This window comes from Ziziphus jujuba, chromosome 8, assembly GCF_031755915.1.
Source record: "Ziziphus jujuba cultivar Dongzao chromosome 8, ASM3175591v1".
In the NCBI taxonomy this organism is placed as follows: Eukaryota; Viridiplantae; Streptophyta; class Magnoliopsida; order Rosales; family Rhamnaceae; genus Ziziphus; species Ziziphus jujuba.
The window spans coordinates 10,342,756-10,364,874 of NC_083386.1; the positions used below are offsets into that span (position 1 = coordinate 10,342,756).

Below are 22,119 nucleotides of genomic sequence, written 5' to 3' on the forward strand. Positions count from 1 at the left end.
ATTTTGGTGGTGTGAGATGGGCAAAAGAATCTTGAACCCCTAGATCCTATACAATAGCCAACAAAATATCCACTGATAGTTTTAGGATCCAACTTCTTAATTTGAGGATTATAAATCCTAGCTTTGCAACCCTATACTTGAAAATGGTGCAAATTAGGCTTTCTTCCTGACCACAACTCAAAAAGAGTCTTAGGAATAGATTTACTTGGAACTTGATTCAAAATATAAGCCGCCGTCCTTAAAGCCTCTCCCCACAAGTAATCTGGCAAACTAGAATTTGCCAACATAGATCGCACCATATCCAACAAAGTGCGATTTCTTCTCTTAGCTATGCCATTCTGCTGAGGTGTACCAGGCATTGTATATTGCGCATCAATGCCACACTCATGTAAATAAATTGCAAATGGCCTACGGTTCCATCCAATCTTATCATAACTACCATAAAACTCACCACCTCTGTCAGACCTCACAGCTTTTATCTTCTTATTCTTTTAAAGCTCCATCTTTACCTTAAACTCCTTAAAAGCAACTAAAGAATCTAACTTCTCACGGATAAGCTCAACATGTCCATAACGAGAAAAATCATCAACGAAGGTAATAAAATACCTATAACCATCCAAAGCAATTGGTGTGAAAGGTCCACATATATCAGTATAGATTAATTTCAAAAGATCTCCACACCTTGCTATCTTATCCTTTCTAACCTTAGAAGTTAATTTTCCTTTCACACATTCAACACAAGTCAACAGGTCAGAGAAATCAATATTAGGAAGTATTCCATGCTTCACTAACATTTCCATTCTGTGTCTAGAAATATGTCCCAAATATTTATGCAATAAAATTGGATGTTTAGAAGCAGCAATAGGGGTAACAACAGAATTAATAGAACAATTAAGACCATTATTAAATAAATTAAGTCTATTAAATTGCTACATAAAGTTCCAAAATCAACAACTTTATCATCTTTATACATCTCAACTTTGTTATTATCAAACAAAAAACTAAACCCTTGACTATCCAAAAGTGAAATAGATAATAAGTTCCTCCTAAATGAGGGTACATAGGAAACTTCTTGTAATTCTAAAACATATCCAGTGATAAACTTCAACTTAATTGTTCCCATGATATCCACCTTCACTCTTGAGCTATCTCCCATATAAACATGCTGCTCATGATTGGTTGACTCCCTTTGCCCTATAATCCCCTGCAATGAATTAGTAACATAAATTGTTATTCCAGTATCAAACCACCAAGTATTCATAGGCACATTAGTAATATTGGTCTCATTCATTAAGATATTATCTTTCTTCTCTTGTTTTCCCTTTAAATTCCAATAGTCTATCTTTTTGTATCCAACTTTATTGCAATAGTCACACCTTCTATTGAAGTACTCTTTCCTTTCTCCTATCTGATAAGCGCCATCATACTTAGTATTATTCAAAAGGTCCAAATAATAACGGTTCTCATTCATATTAAACTTGATAAATTTCTTTCCTATCTCCTCAAGAAGTTACTTTGCTGTATCAACCTTAGGAATACTAGTATATATAGCTTTATCCATATAATTTTCCATCATCATCATGCAGCATTTATTAGAATGCTTCCAATCCTCATAAAGTTTCTTAACTGCTACACTACTATCATCAGTTGGTATCTCGGGTGGATCTATCTTCAAAACCAAATTCAATTTCATAAATGTCAAATTCATAACTAAAGTCTTATTCCATTTCTGATAATTTATCTCATCCAATTTTATTATAGCAGTTATAGGCAGAATACTCGGGGTACTACTAACTGTGAAAATAGTAAACATAACAAAGTATTTAATATATAAGTACAAAACAATAATTGTTTCCAGCCCCTCAACACAAAAAATAAAATATCAATATTGCTAGGGTCTGTGTAGCACTAAAGATATCATTTCGTGGGCCAAGGACAGTCAACCAAATAATCACAATCAAATGCATTGAGCTAAATCACTGATAGGGTATCTCAGAACCTGTAATTCATAGCATTTAATCAATTTTCACTATCATTCTAGGTATCATACAAAACAACTAAAATCACCGACAGGGTAGCCTAGTTACCCATATTGACCTTGATTAATAAGTGGGAGAAAAATAACATTTGACAATTTCATGAAATAGGCAAATATGAAATATCTCATCCGCTATGCCAACATACATTACATTGGTACACATAATGTAGACAAAATAAGTCTCATGACATATGAGTACCTAAAATTTCACACTATTATACCAACTAGGCACAAAGCCTCTTTAGGGAAAACTAACACAATCTAATTCTCTAAACATAGATATTTAAATTTAATTCAAGAAATTTGGAATGAAATAAATAACAATTTTTTTTTTAATAATATTGAACAATAGATAAATAAATAAACAAACAAACAAATAAATAATCAATAAATAAACAAACCAAATTTTTTTTTTTTGAATTTCGGCTGCTGACGTCAGCAAGAGATGCTGATGTCAACTTTCTCCCTCCTCATTCGAGTCGCAGGTCAACCTGATTTTCTGGTTAACGGGTTGCCCGACCCGTTTAACAAACCTGCTTATAAAACACAATTCCGACCATTGTTTTTTGTAAAACCGATGCCAATCTACTCCTTTTGGTGTGGGAAACAATATTAAGGGATCAATTTGGCGAAAAAGAAGCTTAAAATAAACACCCAAATCCAGAGTTATATTCAGCCAAAAACTCAAATAAACCCCCATGGAATCACAAGAAATTCCAGAAAATTTTGGGCAAAATTGGTGATGTTTGATTCCTCTCTTCTTAGGAACCTTTTTCCCCATATCTATTTGGTCCAAAAACTAAAAAAAAAAATAAAATAAAATAAACACCTAAGCAAGATTCATATTCAATCAGGAGTACTCAAATTTTTATTTATTTATTCATTTTTTACTGATTACATGCCCCCAGGCACCCCTTGCCCCCCGGTAGACTCGAACCCAGCATAGGTGGGGTTGCTCGTACCAACTGAGCTACCACACTCGTCTCAAATTTTTATTTATTTATTTAATTATTTTAAAGGTTTTCAGATCCAATTAGAGATGTTAAACAATACAAAACATAACGAAAGACAATTTTCCACCATGCCCAGGTCTTAATTCAAATTAAAACAAAAATTTACATATTTTTCACAAATTCAACATTAACAGGATAACCAATGTCGTGGAAGAAAAATTTCAGAGATTTTTTTTTTAATATATTCGAAATAGCAATTTGACATGTATATATATATATTCACAGAATATGTAATTTTGAATCCCACAAATTCATGCACGAAAGAAAACAAAATAAAGAACATATATTTGAATCGCACAAATCAATCAATGGCCACATACAGTTCAATCCCATCATCATGAATATAATAAAAACTAATCACAAAGGAATTTATTATGTATATTAACCCTGCTTTGATACCAATTGTTAGAATTTACAGAGCTAAATATACATAATAAATTCCATTAATCATAACATATTAACCTCCAAATGCAGCCATTGATAAATTAAATTTTTTACTCTGCAAAATAGAAAAACAATGTAAAGTAGTACCTATGGATACACTACTCTCAAACCACTCTCAATTGATCTTTGAAAACCCTAATCACAAAATACTGTATGTATCTGTTTACTTGTCCTAAACTTTTTATAATCTCTGCAAGTCAGACTTACCCATTAATTTTAACACACACTAAAATAATAATAATTTAATAATATAATAATAATAGAAATATGGGTAAGTCAATGGATTTATAAAGAGAGTTGGTCATCCAGTTCAATAGGCCAACTGGAATCTTATAGAGAGTGTGTGACCAAGGATTCTACTATAAAATAATAAAATAAATCAGTCCCATTAATGGCATAAATAGGCCCTGTAAGTGAGTAATTGATTATGCTAAGTACATAAATTATTTAATTATTTAACACATGAGGTATTAGCAACGAGTAGTGACGATCTTCCTTACACATTGAAGCCATGTTTTCTCTATTTGGGTAACTTCCTAAAGGATTGGAAGATATCCAAAAGAAAATTAACCCGGTTATGGATCGTAGATGGTTTTATACCAGTACCTACAAGAGGAGAGGAAGAAAAGACATTTGAAGACATAGCATAGCAATATTCAATCGAGAGAGTTGATCCATACAGGCATGGTTCAGGCAAGCAAAATGTACCATACCAGTGTAGAAGTCAAAACATGTCATATGCATGATCTAAGGCAGGACTTCGGTATGTAAAAATCAAGAGAAGAAAAATTTTTAAGAGATTTTTGAACAACATGAGAGCTTTATAGGTTGTTCTTTAGCTCAGCAGTTGGCCACAACTCATTCACGCAGAATCGTCGTTCACCCTGGTAGTGAGCTTGAATGGAATGCAAATTGTGTATGCACCTTGCTTCATAAGAATGTTGCATATGCACCTTGATTCATAAGAATGTTGCATATGCACCTTGGATGGATCAAATCATCCCCATTTACTTTTTCTTTTATGCTTTGATACCATTTCTGTTTTAGCTTTAACTTCAATTGATTTTAGAGTGTTATGAGTTATGGAACTTGAGTATGTTGACTCTAGGAAAACCCCAAGAGAAATTGGTAATCTATTTCACCTGAGATATCTCTGTCTCAGAAGGCTTTTTGAATCCATATTGCCAAACTTCATTGAGAATCTAAGGAATTTGCATACTCCCTTGATTTTTGGAAATAGTTGGAGAATCAATCTACCTAGTAAAATATTGAAGCTGGTATGTTCATTTTTTACTACCCTCATATATTGGCATAGTAAGACATTTTTATCAGAGTTATTTTGCAGTGCATGAGTTAACAGACATTGAGACAGTTAAATATACACCACCACCTAAGTCTTTGATAAGGCATAATGCATTGCACAAACTGACTAACATTAGAAACCTTGGAATCGAATCCGAAAGTGTTGAAGAAGTTAGAGAAGCCCTTCACTCCCGCATTTTTCAATCAAGACTCCATTCCTTGGAGATGCATCTATGGAAGAACAATGCATTTCGAAGTTTACAACCACTTTCTTGCTGCTAATTTCTCTCCTGTTTAAGTCTAATGGGGAAGATACCAAAAGAAAGCTATTCCAGTAACCATCATGTTTTGCAATTTCTGTCATCAAACCTTAACAAATTGGTTTTGGAGTTTTCTGATACTGAGCAAGACCCGATGACAATCTTGGAGAAACTGTCAAATTTAAGGTTGCTCTACTTAGGTAAATTAAATACTCTTTATAAGGGAGATGAATTGGTTTGCTCTGCTCATGGATGTCCAAAGCTAGAGACTTTACAATTTACTAGATTGTTGAAAGAGTGGCATGTGGCGAAAGGTGCACTGCCAAGTCTAAAGAGATTAAATATTGAAGATATCTTTTGCATGAAAAATGATTTCCGATGGGTTGAGATTTGTCACTGCTCTTAGGGAATTGGATTATAAGGAAATGAAAAAATCATTTCGTGCCAGGCTTCATGAAGTGAAAGATGGAATTGAAGGGAAAGATTTTTATAAAGTGGCACATATACCATCCATTTCAATTTCAAATATTGTAAACTAAATGTGGTAAGACAGATTTCTTGTTAATTCACTTTCACTGTCTCTAATTCTTCTAATTTTGGACTGATGTGCTTTGTTTATTCATTTTTGTTTCAAAGTCCTTTTTGGCGTTATGGTTGACATTGAAAAATGAAACAGAGATTAACTTAATGGAAAATAAACCATGGTCAAGGATATTTAAGCCTTAATTTTTGGCTTTTCGTTAAGAAAGTATCGAGAATATGATGCACATTGTAAACATCTCTCTTATAGCATTTAGTCATCTAAATTTATATTTTCTAGAAATGAAAGATAATCATAACTGTAATACTTAAGAATTAATTTTAAAAAAAAATAAGAATTAAACTTCAGCTAAATTTCATTAACACATGAAATATAAAATTTTAAATAAATAAAAAAGACATTTTATTTTATTTAGCTGTTCAAGGAAATATAAGAGGAAATTACAAAAATAATTATCTTTGTTCGGTTAGCTCCTATAAATATGGATGCCCATATTTTCAGCTTAATTTTGTATTTAAAATTATCAACTCGAAAAAAAAAAAAAGCATTTATTTTTCCGAGGGTGTGGAGAAGATTTAGGGTGGATGGGGTCTTTCCCAAAAAAAAAAAAATAATAAAAAAATAAAAAAAATAATAAAATAAAAAAGAAGAAGAAGAAGAAGAAAAGTTGTTCGGGTCGGCCCGGTGAAAACTCCGTTTCATGAAAAACAAACGCACGCACACACACGCGCACACACACGAGTAAAACCCCCAAGCAATCGCTTTCCTTTACTACTACGTTTCTTTAACGCTCTTCAGCAGTCGAAGTCTCTCTCGCTCTGCTCGGCGTTAGTCCTGTTCTTCGTTGTCGTCGTCATTTTAGGTAAGCTTTTCCTAAGCTTAGTGATGGGGTCTGTTCATACGGCTTTATTTTCATTCAAGAAAAACTTTCTTAGCCACCAAACTGTATGTACGTGCAGCTTTCTTTTTGTTTTTTTTTTTTTTTTTTTTTTATGTTTTTGGTTTCTTGATGAATTGGGTTGGTGTTTATTTATTTCATTGATTGTTGAGTAATGCAAACTTATGCAAAAATCTTGCTTCGTGTTTGCACGTGCTGCCGTCATCGTTGGTGTAAATGTTTGTGTGGAGTGAAAATGAGAAAGCAAATTTAGGAAATGCAGTTTCACAATTTATTTTGAAAACTGGTGATATTTGAGGTCTATTTTTTGCAGAATTAGAAAAGAGGTTGTGATTTCAGTAAATCAGGTTTAGTCATTAAAATCAGGTTTAGTCATTTAAATTTTAATGCAATTTCCAAATTCACGTTTTGATGAATTGGGTTGGTGTTTATTTACTTGAGTGATTATTGAGTAACGCAAACTTAGGCAAAATCTTATTTGATATATGTGGGCGTCGCTGTAATGGTTTTCTCGGAAATCTGTTGCTTGAGTAATTGTTTGTGTGGAGTAATAATGAGAATGCAAATTTAGGAAATGCGATTACGAAATTTATGTTTTGAATTTTATATAATAAATCTGTTTGTGTGTATTTAGCGGGTAGAAAATTCGTGATATGGTGATATTGAGGTGTATCTTTTGCAGAACTATAAAAGAATGCTTGAAAGGTTGTGATTTCAGTAAATCAGGTTTATTCATTTAAAATTTTGTTCCCATAAATTTTTTTCTTTGTGTGTGTGTGTGTGTGTATGTGTTTGGTGGTGTTCTTCAATAGTTGGAATACTTCTGCTCTCTAAGGTGCTTTATGATAAAAATTGAATCAGGTGCTTACATCTTTTTTGTGTTTTAATGCTGTTTATGGTTAATTATTAGAAATATTCTAATGGTTTAATACTGTTTATGTTTCAGACTATAGCCTAGAATAGAGTTTTTGGGTGACGTGAAATAAAAACCCAAATCTTTATTTCTCATCCCACTTGCAACTAATGTTCAGAAACTTCGTTATGCAGAATAGATGAAAATTATTCCTTCTAACAGAAGTTAAGCACTGTCTGAGGACCGCAACTGATCACACCATTAATGGACTTTTGGGTCATACAATCAGGAATTATTTAGGGTTTAGTATTGTACTGGGGACATAAAATCGACAGGCAACAAAAGTTCATTTATTGCTGCTCACTTGTTTTAAAGCTCATGATTTCTTATGGGCTCTGCAACCATATAGATGATATTCATGTACAAAATATGCATTTGGAGACGTCACTTGTCTGTACAAATGGTTGTCTTTACTGCAGAAATCTATTTAGCATTGCATGAATGGTTGTATTGAATATAGAATTATTATGTTTAGATTTCCATGCCTGGTATGACGGGCATGATCCTGAACCATTGGCTTCATTGATGAAGTGGTTACTAATTTGGATGGAAAGAGTGGAGACAGTGATTTGATTAGTGCTTGGTGTAGTTAATTTTTATTTTGTGTTGTAGTTACAGGATTTAACCAAAGTTTAAAGAGAATTCTAGCATTTCATTTGGAAATATAATCTATTAAATCAGTATGTTTATGGAGTTTTATTTAAGTAGATGCATGTTTCTTATTTCTATTATTGAACCTTTTCCTACTTAAAACCCTTGCATGCTCATCATCTGTCTTCAAATTTTTTGATATTATTTTTTTTTTAGAATGTCTAATCTTCCCTATACGGTCAACCAACAAAATGGGAAAAGGACAAAATTTCTTCAGAAAATATGGTCAGGAGGTGTATTAGATGGTTACAGCAAGGAGGATGAAAAAGCCGAAACTCTGATCCAACAACTCCCCGCTCTTAGAGATAGGGTAAGACATTTCAGGAAAAAAAACTATGGAAATCTTCATGATTTATCTGATATGCAAAGAATTCTCTTTGATTGCGTTTCTTTTGAACTCTGCGATACCATGTTTCCCTGTATTGGTAGATTTGCCTTTTGTTGCGTTTTTAATACCCATGTTTGCGGACTTCTGCTTCTACCGAAATCATGAACTATTCAGCCAATACCTCTATTGGAAATCCCTCACCATCCCCATCAAAGACAGCAAAGAAGAGAGACAGAAGGTGTTTGAGAAAAAGAAGGTGGTCAATTTTTTAACCAATGGGGTGGCCTATCTTATGCTGGATCACCAACTTTTCGCCATCAACTTGCATTATCTCATGCTTGTACTATTTGGGGTTTTCTTATTGCTTTTTGTCATGATGATAAACACTCTCGTTATTGTAAACAAATTGAGAAAAACTTCATCATCGTTGTAACCTTTTGTTTCTGTTTTTTTTTTTTTTTTTTTTTTTTCCTTCTTAGAAAAATGTTGCTTTTTATGACCATTTCTTTTTAGATTTTCTTCTGCTGGATTGTTGGAACTTTCTTCGTTCATGAATAAAATATTGTAAAAAAGATTAATATCGTCCCGTATGCATGCTTTTCAATTTGTACTAGTTCAACTTCTAATTCTTTCTTATGAAGCTCTTCATCAATTCTATTTTACATGTGTCTACTAATAATAATGATAATAACAACAAAAATAATAATAATAACAACAACAGCAACAACAGTAAGGCAAAATACAAGAGTTTACGTTCGTCAACAATTTTTCTTTTTAGATATATTGCATAATTCTTAATGACCAAGATAATTCAATAGAACATTTTAGGTATTATTGAACAATCGCATTCTTTAAGAAGGGGAAAAGATTTTAAGAAATAAATTAAGATTGAAGGTAGAAAAAGACAAATACCATACAGAAACAAGCATTTTCTTTAAAAATAAATAAACAAATAAATAGACGTCATCAAAACTAACTGGTGCCAATGACTAAATTGTAATTCTTCCTTTCAATGTTGCAATTACAAAATTGTAATTATTCCTACAGTTTTAAGGGCCAGTACTTAACCTTTACTTTCTTTTAGTCTTCCACTTAATTATTTATTTGTATTAGCATATTGAAGAAATTATTTCATCTATCAACTTAGTCAATTGCTAATTGTAAACACTGATTACCAAAATTATATATACATATATAAACTGAAAGTGGTGGCAGGGGAGCCAAGTGACTGATATTGACGTACTTGAGGCTATGAGGATGATACTGCATTTTTTTTATCCTTATGATTTTGAATGGCAATATTATCTACAATATATATATATATATATGTCAAAGATGAACTTGTGATTTATACTGGATTGGTTTTAACTTCTGAATACGAGAAGTTCATCCACTACTCTAAATTAAAAGCTGGTAAATACATTGCTGTTGATATTTAAAATAAACATGGTACAGGAGGGTAAATCAGCGCAGTGCTTGGTCACCATCGAATGTGAGAGGCATTTTATATATAATTAATTGTCCAAGTAAGACAGTAAAGAATTCCAACAAGTTCATTGTAGGCTGTTCAACCAGTGTTCTAGTGTTGCTGGACTAATACTTGCCGGTTCTTTTGACTTTTAATGCCTTTTAGAAAGGTTACTAAACGTGGGGGACAAATTGGTTTCAAATTTTCAATCCTGGCCATGGATTAACTATTTTTCGAAGATCCTGTCCAATATAAAGTTTGGAGGTGTGTTTGCTAGGGGAGTTCATCGATATAGAATACGCAGGAAGTTTATAAAGACGTTTGGATATATATGGTGTGCATGTTAGAATGAGGATTCTTGAAACTGGTCCAATTGATAAAACTCATTGTGTGAAAATTAGCATCCCAGAAAGAAATCAGAAATTGTTGTGGAGAAATTTAACCCCAAACCAAGAGGCTGACCTGAGGGATTTCTAGGATTCAACCGCTTTGTTTCAATTAGAGATTCTTGGGAGCAGATCATCTCTTCTGGGTTGGTTAGATGATGAACACATGTGGTATGGTAGCTTAAGTGAGTGTATCACCAAGAAATAACAACAAGATTCAAAATTCAGCCAGAAGGGTTTTGGTGCCATGATCTGGGGAAATCTCTTCGACCAACTTGATATAAGATTCCTTGAAGAGCCTCATATCGATTGGGTTATATATGAGATTTTTTTGAATACTCAAGGTTTTGCTAATTTTCTCCCTTTCTAAAAGTGGTTTGTCATTGTCTTTCATTATTTTGCTTCATTTGCTTAGTTTCCATTTTTATCCGCTGTGAACTAACTAAATGCTCTTAAAAGCTTGAATTTCTTAGTGTTATATCAAAACATAACTTGATAAGAAATTACAAGCTGAAGGATTCATACTTGTCGGATCTCTTCTCTTATGCTTTGTGGTGTGCTGCTTTTTTTAGGTTTTTTTATTTTTTTTAATTTTTTTAATTTTTGTTAGTATGTTTAACTCTACTTTTGAGAATTAAAATTGGGCCAAAATGGTGACTCTGTGGCCAGAATGTTCAATGCAATGCCGATTGAGGGCTAGAAAGAGCCCAAGAAATTGGAGTTGATCTCTTAGTAGTGTGTAAATTCTTCAAGATACTTGTTTTTTTTAATATATATCTATTAGGGTCAATGCCATTGTTAATCTTGAATTATGCTTACATTTGTATTTTGGTCCTTAAACCTCTATTTGACATTCTAGTTCTTTTTTTTTTTTTAATCATTAAAATAAATTTTCTCTCACTCCAGTATCTCAAACATATGATCTTCTAATCGTAAATATGAGTGATTTATTAACTGAGTTAAACTTATTTCACAACATTCTAATTTTTGAATTTCAATTTTTTTTTTTATGATTTTAAAAACTAGTTTTAATATAATTTTTAATAGTTTTAAAATATACAGTGCACTCACCATAAGCCTGAAAACAATAAATTATAAAAATAGACAACACCATAAAACCATTATAAATTGCATCAAGTGTATCGCACACATCAATTTGGTCAAAATCAAACTAAAAATAATTTAAATACCAAGATTATTTAAGAAAAAATTGGGTCAAAAAACCCAAAAATAATTTTCTAAGTAAAAAAGTGCAGATATAAATATATATATATATATATTGATTAAACATAGTTCAACAACAAATTTGGCCAATAACCATTCGTATTAACATTATATCTTTTTTCTTTTTTGGGGGGGTTAACATTATAAATTATTTTATTATTATTATTATTATTATTATTTTTTGGAAATTTAATAGCAATTTTACCCAGTATTGCTTGGACAAACCATAGGAAGCGACCGTGGCAACCCTACCACCACATTTCACCGTCATCGTTCAGACCCATTGCAACCTTGTGTTATTAGTCCTTCAGTGACATTGTTCAAAATCCCAGATCGAGTATATCCTCCTTTCCACAAAAAAAGAAAAAAAGGGAAAAAAAAAAAAGTATTACGAAACAATATCATTTATATTTATATCTAATTAATTACAAGGTTGAAGACGAAAACTTTATTGCGTTTCTTGTTTGTTTACATCATATTGTTAACTCAAAAAATCATTTTCTTTGTTTTTGCTTCTATTTCCAAATCTTTCAATGGATAATCCAATAATGGTTATTCTCTGCAAATATTTCCTGCCCCACAAAACCAAAATGAAAACCATGTTGTTCATTGATTTCTTACACACCCCAGTTCATTGATTTCTCAGTTTATTATGTCTTATGGTACAAGACCAACTTCTCTTTTCCCCTATAAATTGTTGAAATATTTTTCATTTTATTTATATTTTTCTTTAACATTCCTTTCAAATGTAGTTCTATTTCTTTTGAGTTTCTTTTTAAATCCTTACATTTGTTTTAATACCATATTAAAATACCATTGATTCCAAAAATTTTAAACTCATAAAAAATGAGTTTTCATTTTATTTATATTTTTCTCTTACATAAAACATAATGCACACAGTTTCATTGGAACATGAATTCAAGTGAGCTTACTCATTAATCCTTATCCTGAAATCTTTCTTGTGAGTTTACTCATTAATCCTTATCCTGAAATCTTTCTTCGAAAATTATGGTAATTCTCTATTGGTTTATACTTAATATATTCTATTTTTCCCTAATCTATCGTTTAATACGTGAAATTATATATTCATCCCATTGTATTTGAAATATTTAGTTAAATAAAGCCACTGTTGAAACTCATATCATGGGTTCCTCAAAATTGGAAAACCATGGGTTTAGGGCTTATCAATTGCTTATTTCTGTAGTGTATCTCCGTTGTGCTTTTATTTTCAGGAAACATCGTTCGTGGTAGTTTAGGGATTTCCAAATACATCAGAGACTATCAAAAAGCAGTGAACTAGATTGATCTGGATTTGTAATTAAACTAGTGGTGAGTCTCACTAAATTACATTTAGTTGGAAATACTGCTGAAGGAATTCATTGCCATTATTTTCTGCAACAGTTTCCGGCAAGCCTTACTAAATTGGTTTTGTCAAATTCAGATATGAAGCAGAATCCAATGGTACTGCTGGAGAAGCTACCAAATCTACGGTTTCTAAGCTTGATGCAATCAAGTTGGGTCTAAAACTGTTTGCTCTGCCCATGCCTTTTCCAGTTCTGGAGCTCAAAGGGTTAGATGGAGTAGAAGAGTGGAGAGTGGAAGAAGATGCATTGTCCCATCTCAGTGAATTACATATTCAATATATGCTTAAATTAAAGATGCTTCCAGAAGGGCTGAAATTTGTGACTACCCTCAAGAAACTTTTGACTCGTTCTTTGATATTGTCCTTCCTTGACAGGCTTCAAATCAAAGATGGAATAGAAGTGGAAGATTACTGTAAAGTGAGCCACGTACCCTGTGTCATAATTGGATATGGCTGGTCCTCAGCAGGAGCATTAACCTGTTGTTTGCATCATGTGTCCTTGATGAAATTCAGGAAGTGAGGTTGTTTGCTTAAGTGATATTCTTCTTCTGTTTGTATATGTACACTACGTTTGAATTGAATATGAAGTCATGATTTGTATATATCAAAGCTTTGCTTGTAAAGTTTTTTTATATCCCACTATTAATAAATCATCTGTTTTCCCAGGTTTATATATTTGTATATATATAGCTCTATTAATTCAAGCATTCAGTTCTCTTACTCTGACTTGTTGGCTATATCTAGAGTTCAGAATATATCCCTTACAAAGGAAATGATTCGGGATGGTTTGAGATTTGTCACTACTCTTAGGTAGTTGATTATTAATGAAACGAGAAAATCGTTCCGTGAGAAGCTTCAAGAAGTGAAAAATGGAATTGAAGGGAAAGGTTTTTACGAAGTGGCGCATAATTCCTCCATCTCATTCTCTAAGCTTGTAAACTGAGAGTGGTAGGACAGATTTTTGTCATTTCACTTCTACAGTCTTTTATCCATTCGAAGACAGCCTAATAGCAAAGTTTAGCATTTTGTCACGAATTTGAATCTCTCCATTAAAACATAATCATAATAATAATAATAATAATAAAAGATTTTGCTTGTCTCTTTGTTATAAATATATTCATTTTTTTCCTGTCTCCATTTACCTTTGCTTATCCTCTGTATATTATGTTATTTGAAACCATGTATGTTTTGGAATGACTTTGTCGTACTCATATTTTTATTAGGAATAATTATAAAATTTACTTTCTATTATGTATCATATTTCAATTATTTTTCTTTTTCTTTTTCCTTGATTAATTCCATTGAGAAGCTTAATTTAACATATATTCTTCACACATATAAATTCTTTTTTATTTCAAAATATATATATATATATATATATATATATATATATATATATAAATTCTTTTTTCTATTTTTTTTTTAATATACAGAAGGAGTACTCTATAAATATGTCAGTTTATCTATGGTGTGGACGGTCCTCATACGAACCATAGTATTGGTGACGATTTTTCATAGTATTAGTAACGATTTTCTAAAAAATCATCGTTAATATTTAAAAAACCATCACTAATAATACGATCTGCATGCGTACCGTCCTCACCATAAAATTTTTGATAAATATGTATATATTTGTTTAGAGGCTAGATTGGTACACAACCCAGAATATACGGATAGAGTTAATAGTGAATTGACCACCACACCACAACCCATTCATATTCTGTGGCGGGTAGGAGATGGAGCTACTATAAATCCTGGGATTAACCGGAAGGATTTTAAGGTTGCGGTTGTGCAAAAGAGTATCAGATTTAATTAATGGTTCCTCAGTCACTAGAATATTTATTTGGAATGTGAATAAAGTGGCATCAATTTTCCCAACAAATAGATATCTATATGGGGCCATCTGCTTGTCAGTGTGGCGTCTTATAGGATGGCCCACTGAAGATTTTCTACTAGTTTCCTAGGTGCCAAGTGCTTTGATTTGGTCCCACGCAAAATCTCGTTCTTTTTACTGTTAAATTATGCTGTCAAAATAATCATGACAACCATCAAAAGTGGTAATTTAACGAAACGAACCTGCTTAATTATTCTCAATTGCGGATTTAAAAGTCAAGATTCAAATTTTAACAAATCTAATTATTATCTCAAAAACGCATTTGGTCTGATGCATGTGATCTTATTGGAAGATAATTTTTTTTTTCTTCTTATTACTAAAAAACTACAGTAAGGAAAAAACAAAATTGAGGAAGAGTTTTCGGGTCATTTATAACCTGTGAACCCTGTTAAAGCCCATCTAACCCACTTATAAGGGTATTTTTTATCATTCAATAATTTCTTTTCATATATATATATATATATATTTGTATATATAAATATATGTATGTATAATAAATTGGAGAAAAAGATTTTATCATTGACCTTAAACTTAACTAGGCTATTATTAATGGTCAATATCAATTAAACTTAACTAGGTTATTATTGGTGCTGAATATCAATTAAACTGCCTTTTAGATTATTATTCGACTACATACTAAAAAAGTCATTATTTCATAATTTAAGATTATCACTAATTAAATTGTTTTTTTAAAGACAACCTTTTAACTATATATTAAAAAATTAATTATATATTTTATTACGAATCTACGAGACTTTGGAAAGTTTTTGGAGTAAAAAACTATTATCTGCTTTATATTTTTCAACTTTTGTTATATGATTTCCTACAATTACTACATAGTATATTTATATTAATATTTACTTTTCGGCAAACAATATATATATATATATAACTATATAATAATTATTTAATTTACTACCAAGTTCAGACGACGATGGCCAGCCACGGCAGAGGTGGGTCACGTGTATGACTAACAAAGTTTCTAACTTTATTCACCGAAAAAACAAAATAAAATAAAATAAGAAAACAAAAGTTTCTAACTTTATTGCGTTTCTTGTTTGCTTAGAGCATCTTCTTCAACCCAAAATCATTTCCTTGTTTCCAATTTTTCAATGGATGACCAAATAATGGTTGTGCTGTGCAATATCTCCTACCCCACAAAGCCAAAACCGCCTTATTCATTCATTGATTTCTCAGCCACATTGTTGATTGATTTCTCAGTTTACTATGTCCTTTTGTTTGTTGATTGATTTCTCATTTTACTATGTCCTTTTGTCCCAGACCAATTTCCCATTTCCCATTTCCCCTATATAACAGAATGCTCTCAGCTTCTCTGGGACTGAAAACAAGACCTACCCACTTCCCTACTTCCCTAGTCTTTCAAGAGAAAGTTGTCCATGGCAGCTTGAACGGTCTGGATTGCCTAATTGTACTTCAGGTGAGTTTACTCTTTGCACTTCATTCTGATTTCTTTATAAGAAAACTACAATAATTCTCTCCCAGTCAATGGGTCTACACTTGCCTTTCTTATTTTTATTTTTTTAATTTTTAGGCTATCATTTAATTTGTGGATATTATATATTTATCCTAATATTATTTGAAATATTATGATTATACTACAGGTCATAATTTTACAGTCCAAATGGTATGATACTCTGCATTCAGGGCTGAAAAGCCATTGTTGTGACTGAATTTTGGTTGATGGTAACCATGAGTTTTGGGCCTATCAATTCCTTGTTTCTGTAGAGTCTCTATATCATGATTTTATTCAAGGAAATATCATCATACATGGTAGTTTCAGGGATTTCCAACTATAAGAGAGACTACCGAAGAGCAGTAAAGTAGATTGATCAGGATTTATAATTAAGCTAGTGGTTAGTCTCTACTCTTTCTTTTAGTCTATATTCCTTTGTAGTTTCTTGACTTGCTTGAAGAAATCATGACCCTTCAAAGAATTATGTTAATAACAGGGTGACCAGCTAACGAAAGAAGTAAAAATTTAAAGACCATCCACGTTCAATGCCGGTTATATATTTCAGACGGTTGCTGGAAATTGCAGTCTAGTAGCCTCCTTGTTACTCCGAGCTTAATCTACCAACAATAATGGCAGAGTTTGTTTTGTCACGGTTGACAGAGTCTGTTGTATCTCTAGCAGTTCGAAGGCTTTCTGAACTACTCATTCACGAAGCACCTTCTTTGACAAGTGTGGAGGGGGATGTTGCAAGGTTGAATGATGAATTGAGGTGGATTATTGGTTTCTTGAAAGATGTGGATCGAAAGCAGGAACGAAACGAGTGCTTTCGAGAGTTGGTCATACAAGTCAGAGATGTAGCTTATGATATTAAGGATGTGATCGACATCTTCATCATCAAAATTTCCTCCTGCTACTTCAAAACCTTTCAACTCCATCGAATTCATTCCCAGATCAACTCCATCCAAACCAGGCTTGATGGCATCTTTAGAAGCATGCAAATTTTTGGGCTTAAATTTGTTGGAGAGGAGAGTGTTTCAATGGCTGAATTGCGGCAGAATTTCAGAAGATCATATCCAGACGAGGATGATGATGTAATAAACTTAGAGGTTGGCATGATGGATTTGAAGGCTCAGTTGATGAAGCAGGAAGATAGGCTCTGCATAGTTTCTATAGCAGGAATGGGCGGATTAGGTAAGACCACTCTTGCCAAGAAAGTATACAATCTTGTTGATGTGAAGCGTCACTTTGACTCTTGTGCCTGGGTTTTTATATCTCAAACGTTTGTTCCTAGAGATGTTTTAATAGAAATTCTGATGCAGGTTGATTCCCAATATTGCAGAAAAATAGATTTAAACAGAAATAAATATGTAAGAGAGATTTCAAAAAAAAGAAAAGATGCGATAGAGAATTTAAGAACTTTGAATGTGCATGATTTAATTTGTTTGCTTAAAGATGAGTTAAAAGAGAAGAGGTATCTTGTGGTTCTTGATGACATATGGAGGATTAAGGCTTGGGATTACATAAAACATGCTTTTCCAAAGGGAAAGAAGGGAAGCAAAGTTCTCTTTACCACACGCAACAAGGAAGTAGCACTGCTTGCTGATCCTTCAAGCACACCAATTGAACCTCCGTTTTTGACACATGAAGAGAGTTGGGAGCTGCTGCAGCGTAAAGCATTTGTCCGTGATGGTTGTCCCCCAGAATTTGAGCAGCTGGGAAGGGAGATGGTTAAAAAATGTGGAGGACTACCTCTGGGAATTGTGTTACTTGGAGGCTTCCTAAGAACGAAAGCATCGTTGGGTGAATGGAAGGCTGTGCAAAGTCACATGAATTCGTACTTGAACAAACTCCATACACAGCAACAATATGAAGGAGTGAATGAAATATTGGCCTTAAGCTACTATGATCTGCCTTATGAATTGAAACCATGCTTTCTCTATTTGGGAAATTTCCCAGAGGACTGGGAGATACCCAAAAAAAAATTGATTCGAAAGTGGATTGCAGAGGGTTTTGTTCAAACACCAACAAATGGAGAAGCTGCAGAGACAGTGGAAGATGTGGCTGAGCTATACTTGAGAGAGCTCATTGATAGGTGCATGGTTCAAGTTTGCCAAAGGGATCACACAGGAATAGGTGTTAAAACATGCCGTTTGCATGACCTTATGCGAGACTTTTGCATGTTGAAGGCCAGAGAAGACAATTTCTCCGAGATTATTCAGAATCATGAGAGCAGAACTGCTTCTGCTTCATTTCAGAACTTGGCAAGTTATTCACGTAGATTATCTATCCACCATCCCAATGCTACTGATTGGGTAAAACTTGTACATCCCCATCTTCGTTCTCTTTTACTCTTCGAAACTATTTACAAGTTACCTTTGAGGAATAAGAGTTTCATATTGCTAAGAGTCTTGGAACTTGAATTTCCAAGACTGAGTATTAGCAATCATTATGGATCTGAAAGCTCAAGAAAAGTTAAAGTGCCAAGAGAGATTGGTAATTTAATTCATTTGAGATATTTGGGTCTCAAAAATGCTGATGTTTACAAATTGCCAAATTCTATAGGCAACCTACGAAATTTGCTCACTTTTGATCTTCGACAAACTTGGGTTGGGAACCTACCTCGGTCAATATCAAGGTTGGTACGCTTGAGACATTTGCTATTACCTCGACTGTGGATGCTCAATAGAGTTATTATTCCATATCGGACTGGAGATTTTCATTTTGATAAGTTTTCAAACATCGAGACTCTAAAGAACATTCCATCTGGTACTTTGATCAGGTATGGTGCACTGCACAAACTGACTAATCTTCGAAATTTGGTGATATTACTTGAAAGTGACATACACCTTGTAGTGGTCCTCAAGTCACCCATTTTTGCATCTGGCCAACTTCGATCCTTAAATATGTTAACCCCACATCGATTTCTGAGTTGGGAACCAATTTCTAGCTGCAATGTTCTCTCTAAATTACATTTAGATGGGAACATTGCTGAAGGAATTCATTCCAATTGCCACCATTTTCTGCAACATTTTCCAGCAAGCCTTACCAAATTGCTTTTGTCAAATTCTAATATGAAGCAGGATCCAATGGTAGTGCTGGAGAAGCTACCAAGTCTCAGGTTTCTCAGCTTGAGCTACTTTTCGTATAGTGGGTCTAGAATGGTTTGCTCTGCCCATGGCTTTCCAATGCTGGAGACTCTTAAACTCAAAGGGTTAGATGAATTAGAAGAGTGGAGAGTGGAGGAAGGTGCACTTGCCAACCTCAGGGAATTAGATATTCGACTTGTACATAAATTAAAGATGCTTCCAGAAGGGCTGAAATTTTTGCCTAAACTCCAGAAACTTTCTACTCATTTTATGATGTTGTCCTTCCTTGACAGACTTGAAATCAAAGATGGAATAGAAGGGGAAGATTACTATAAAGTGAGCCATGTACCGTCTGTCTTTATTGGACATGGTTGGTCCTCAGCAGAAAAGGCAAGTGAGCATTTGCATGCGGAAGCGGTCTTAAGGAATTTCATGAATTGAGGTTTATTAAAAAAGTAATATTTTTCTTTCCGATTGTGTATGTATCTATTTTTGAACTGATGGTGAATTCATGCTTTTATATATCAAGCTTGCTTGCAATTTTTTCTTTTCTCTCCTCTTTTAGTGAATCATCTATCGCCCAGGTTTATATGCGTGTGTGTGTGTGTACAACTGATTTGGTTCAAGCATTGAGTTATCGCATTTTGACATTTACTACAGTTCAGAATTTCCTTAAAGACATAATAATAATAATAATAATAATAATAAACAATTAAAATTGGAAAAAAAAAAATCACTAATGTATGTATAGTTAACAAAATAAAAGAAAGAAAGAAAAGCAAATTTTAATTAGACTTCATATATTTCTTTTCTTCTTCTTCTTCATTTATTTTCTTAGGGGTTTTTTGCACCATTGCTCCTGAACTGTGCCTAATTTTGCTTTATATGCCATAATTTATATATGTTGTCAATTAGCACGATAGTGCTGTACAGAACAGATTGCAACTATTTATATCAGTGTTAAAGTTAACCTTCTTAAATAGTTTAGGACAATAGTTTATCTATTTAATAAGTTTAGAGAACTATTATGCTGGTCCAATATATGAGGGCTGGGATGCTTTTTGGAGATTTAACTATGTTGTGGAGATCCCTGTTATCTGTTGATAAGCTGCTGTGATTAGTTCAAGATGTTATGAAATTATGCTACATGTAAAATCTGGAAAGTTCAGTGTAATGTATACAAAAGGATTTCTCTGTAGATATCAATTACATGCCCAGTTTATCATCTTTGTTGATGAATTGCTTTCTAGAATGTTGTTTAAATTGATGATGGATTACCATCTAAAAAACTAAAGAGATACTCCAGAAGCAAAGAAGGAAGCAAAATTCTTTTTGGTCAAACAAGAAAATGAAATAATGATGACCAACCACTTGTAATACAGAATAGATTAAAATCTTTTAGACAAGCTTGGAATCTAAACAAAAGAATATCGAAGAACATGTCAGTTATCACTGATTATGTATATACCTCATGTGGTATGAAAATACAAAGTCTAATTGTAATCAAGACAAAAATAAAATAGTCTAAACAAAATTTTCTTTTATGCAACAATTATTAAATAATATGTTTATATTGATATTTAATTTATTTTCAAGTTTGGATGACAATGGCCAGCCATGGCAGAGGTGGGTCATGAGTACAACTAACAAAGTTTCAAACTTTGTTGTGTTTCTTGTTTGTCTACATCATCTTCAACTTAAAATCATTTGTTTGTTTCCAATATTTCAATGGATGACTGAATAATGGCTATTCTATGCAATATTTCCTTCCCCACAAAACCTAAACCACTTTATTCATTCATTGATTTCTCAGCCACCTTGTTAGTTGATTTCTCAGTTTGCTGTGTCCTATGGTCCAAGACCCATTTCCCATTTCCCCTATATAACAGAATGCGCTCGGCTTCTCTGCGACATGAAAACTGGACCTTTCCACTTCCCTACTTCCCTAGTCTTTCAGGAGAAAGTCTTCCATGGCAGCTTGAATGGTCTGGATAGCCAATTGTACTTCAGGTGAGTTTACTTCTTGCATGTCATTATTTCTTTACAAGAAAACTACAGTACTTCTCCCCCAGTCAATGGGTCTATACTTGCTTCTTCTTTCTTTTTTTTTTTTTTTTTACCCACTGGTCTATCATTTAATTTGTGGAAATTATATATAAAATATATATCCATCCTAATATTATCTGAAGTATTATGTTTTATATTGCAAGTTATAATCTTACTGTCCAAATGGCATAGCACTCTGCATTCAGGGCTGAAAAGCCATTGTTGTGATTGAATTTTTGTTGCTGGTGACCATGAGTTTTGGGCCTATCAATTTCTTATTTCTGTAGAGTTTCTATATCATGATTTTATTGAAGGAAACATCGTACATGGTAGTTTCTGGATTTCAACTACAAAAGAGACTATCAAAGAGCAGTCGAGTAGATTGATCAGGATTTATAAGTAAACCAAGAGTGAGTATCTACTCTTAGTCTATATTCCTTTAGTTTCTTAACTTGCTTGAAGAAATCATGACCCTTTAAAGAATTTTGTTAATAAGAGGGAGACCAGATAACTAAAGAAGTAAAAAATTTAAAGACCATCCTCGTTTGCTGCTGGTTCTTTATTTCAGACGGTTGTGGGAATTGCAGTCTAGCCTCCTTGTTACTCCCAGCTTAATCTACCAACAAGAATGGCAGAATTTTGCATTGTCAAAGTTGACAGAGTCTGCTGTTTCTCTAGCAGTTCAAAGACTCTCTGAACTACACATTCACGAAGCAGCTTCTTTGACGAGTGTGGAGGGGGATGTTGCAAAGTTGAAAGATGAAATGAGGTGGATAATTGGTTTCTTGAA

General features: G+C 33.0%; 1 protein-coding gene and 1 long non-coding RNA gene across 7 annotated transcripts; both read left to right on the plus strand.

The window, feature by feature from the left end:
• The first annotated feature begins 6,238 nt into the window (after positions 1-6,238).
• On the plus strand, positions 6,239-8,967 carry LOC132805116 (uncharacterized). The gene is made up of 3 exons (XR_009640456.1): positions 6,239-6,460; positions 7,544-8,370; positions 8,490-8,967. It is a non-coding gene; the product is annotated as an uncharacterized LOC132805116 (long non-coding RNA).
• A 6,793-nt stretch (positions 8,968-15,760) lies between these two features.
• Positions 15,761-22,107, plus strand: LOC107413293 (protein RECOGNITION OF PERONOSPORA PARASITICA 7-like). Of its 6 annotated transcripts, none has more exons than XR_009640459.1 (5): positions 15,761-16,161; positions 16,346-16,597; positions 16,694-19,738; positions 21,097-21,739; positions 21,898-22,107. XR_009640459.1 is itself a non-coding variant. In XM_048470947.2 (3 exons), the coding sequence occupies exon 3, from the start codon at positions 16,827-16,829 to the stop codon at positions 19,722-19,724; it is 2,898 nt and encodes a 965-aa protein (XP_048326904.2). In that variant the 5' UTR covers positions 15,761-16,161; positions 16,346-16,597; positions 16,677-16,826; the 3' UTR covers positions 19,725-19,847. The 6 variants fall into 6 exon arrangements, 4 of the variants coding, with proteins under 4 accessions (XP_048326904.2, XP_015876694.3, XP_048326907.2 ...); XR_009640460.1 differs by having other exon boundaries at positions 21,121-21,739; XM_048470947.2 differs by lacking the exons at positions 21,097-21,739; positions 21,898-22,107 and having other exon boundaries at positions 16,677-19,847.
• Positions 22,108-22,119: the final 12 nt, after the last annotated feature.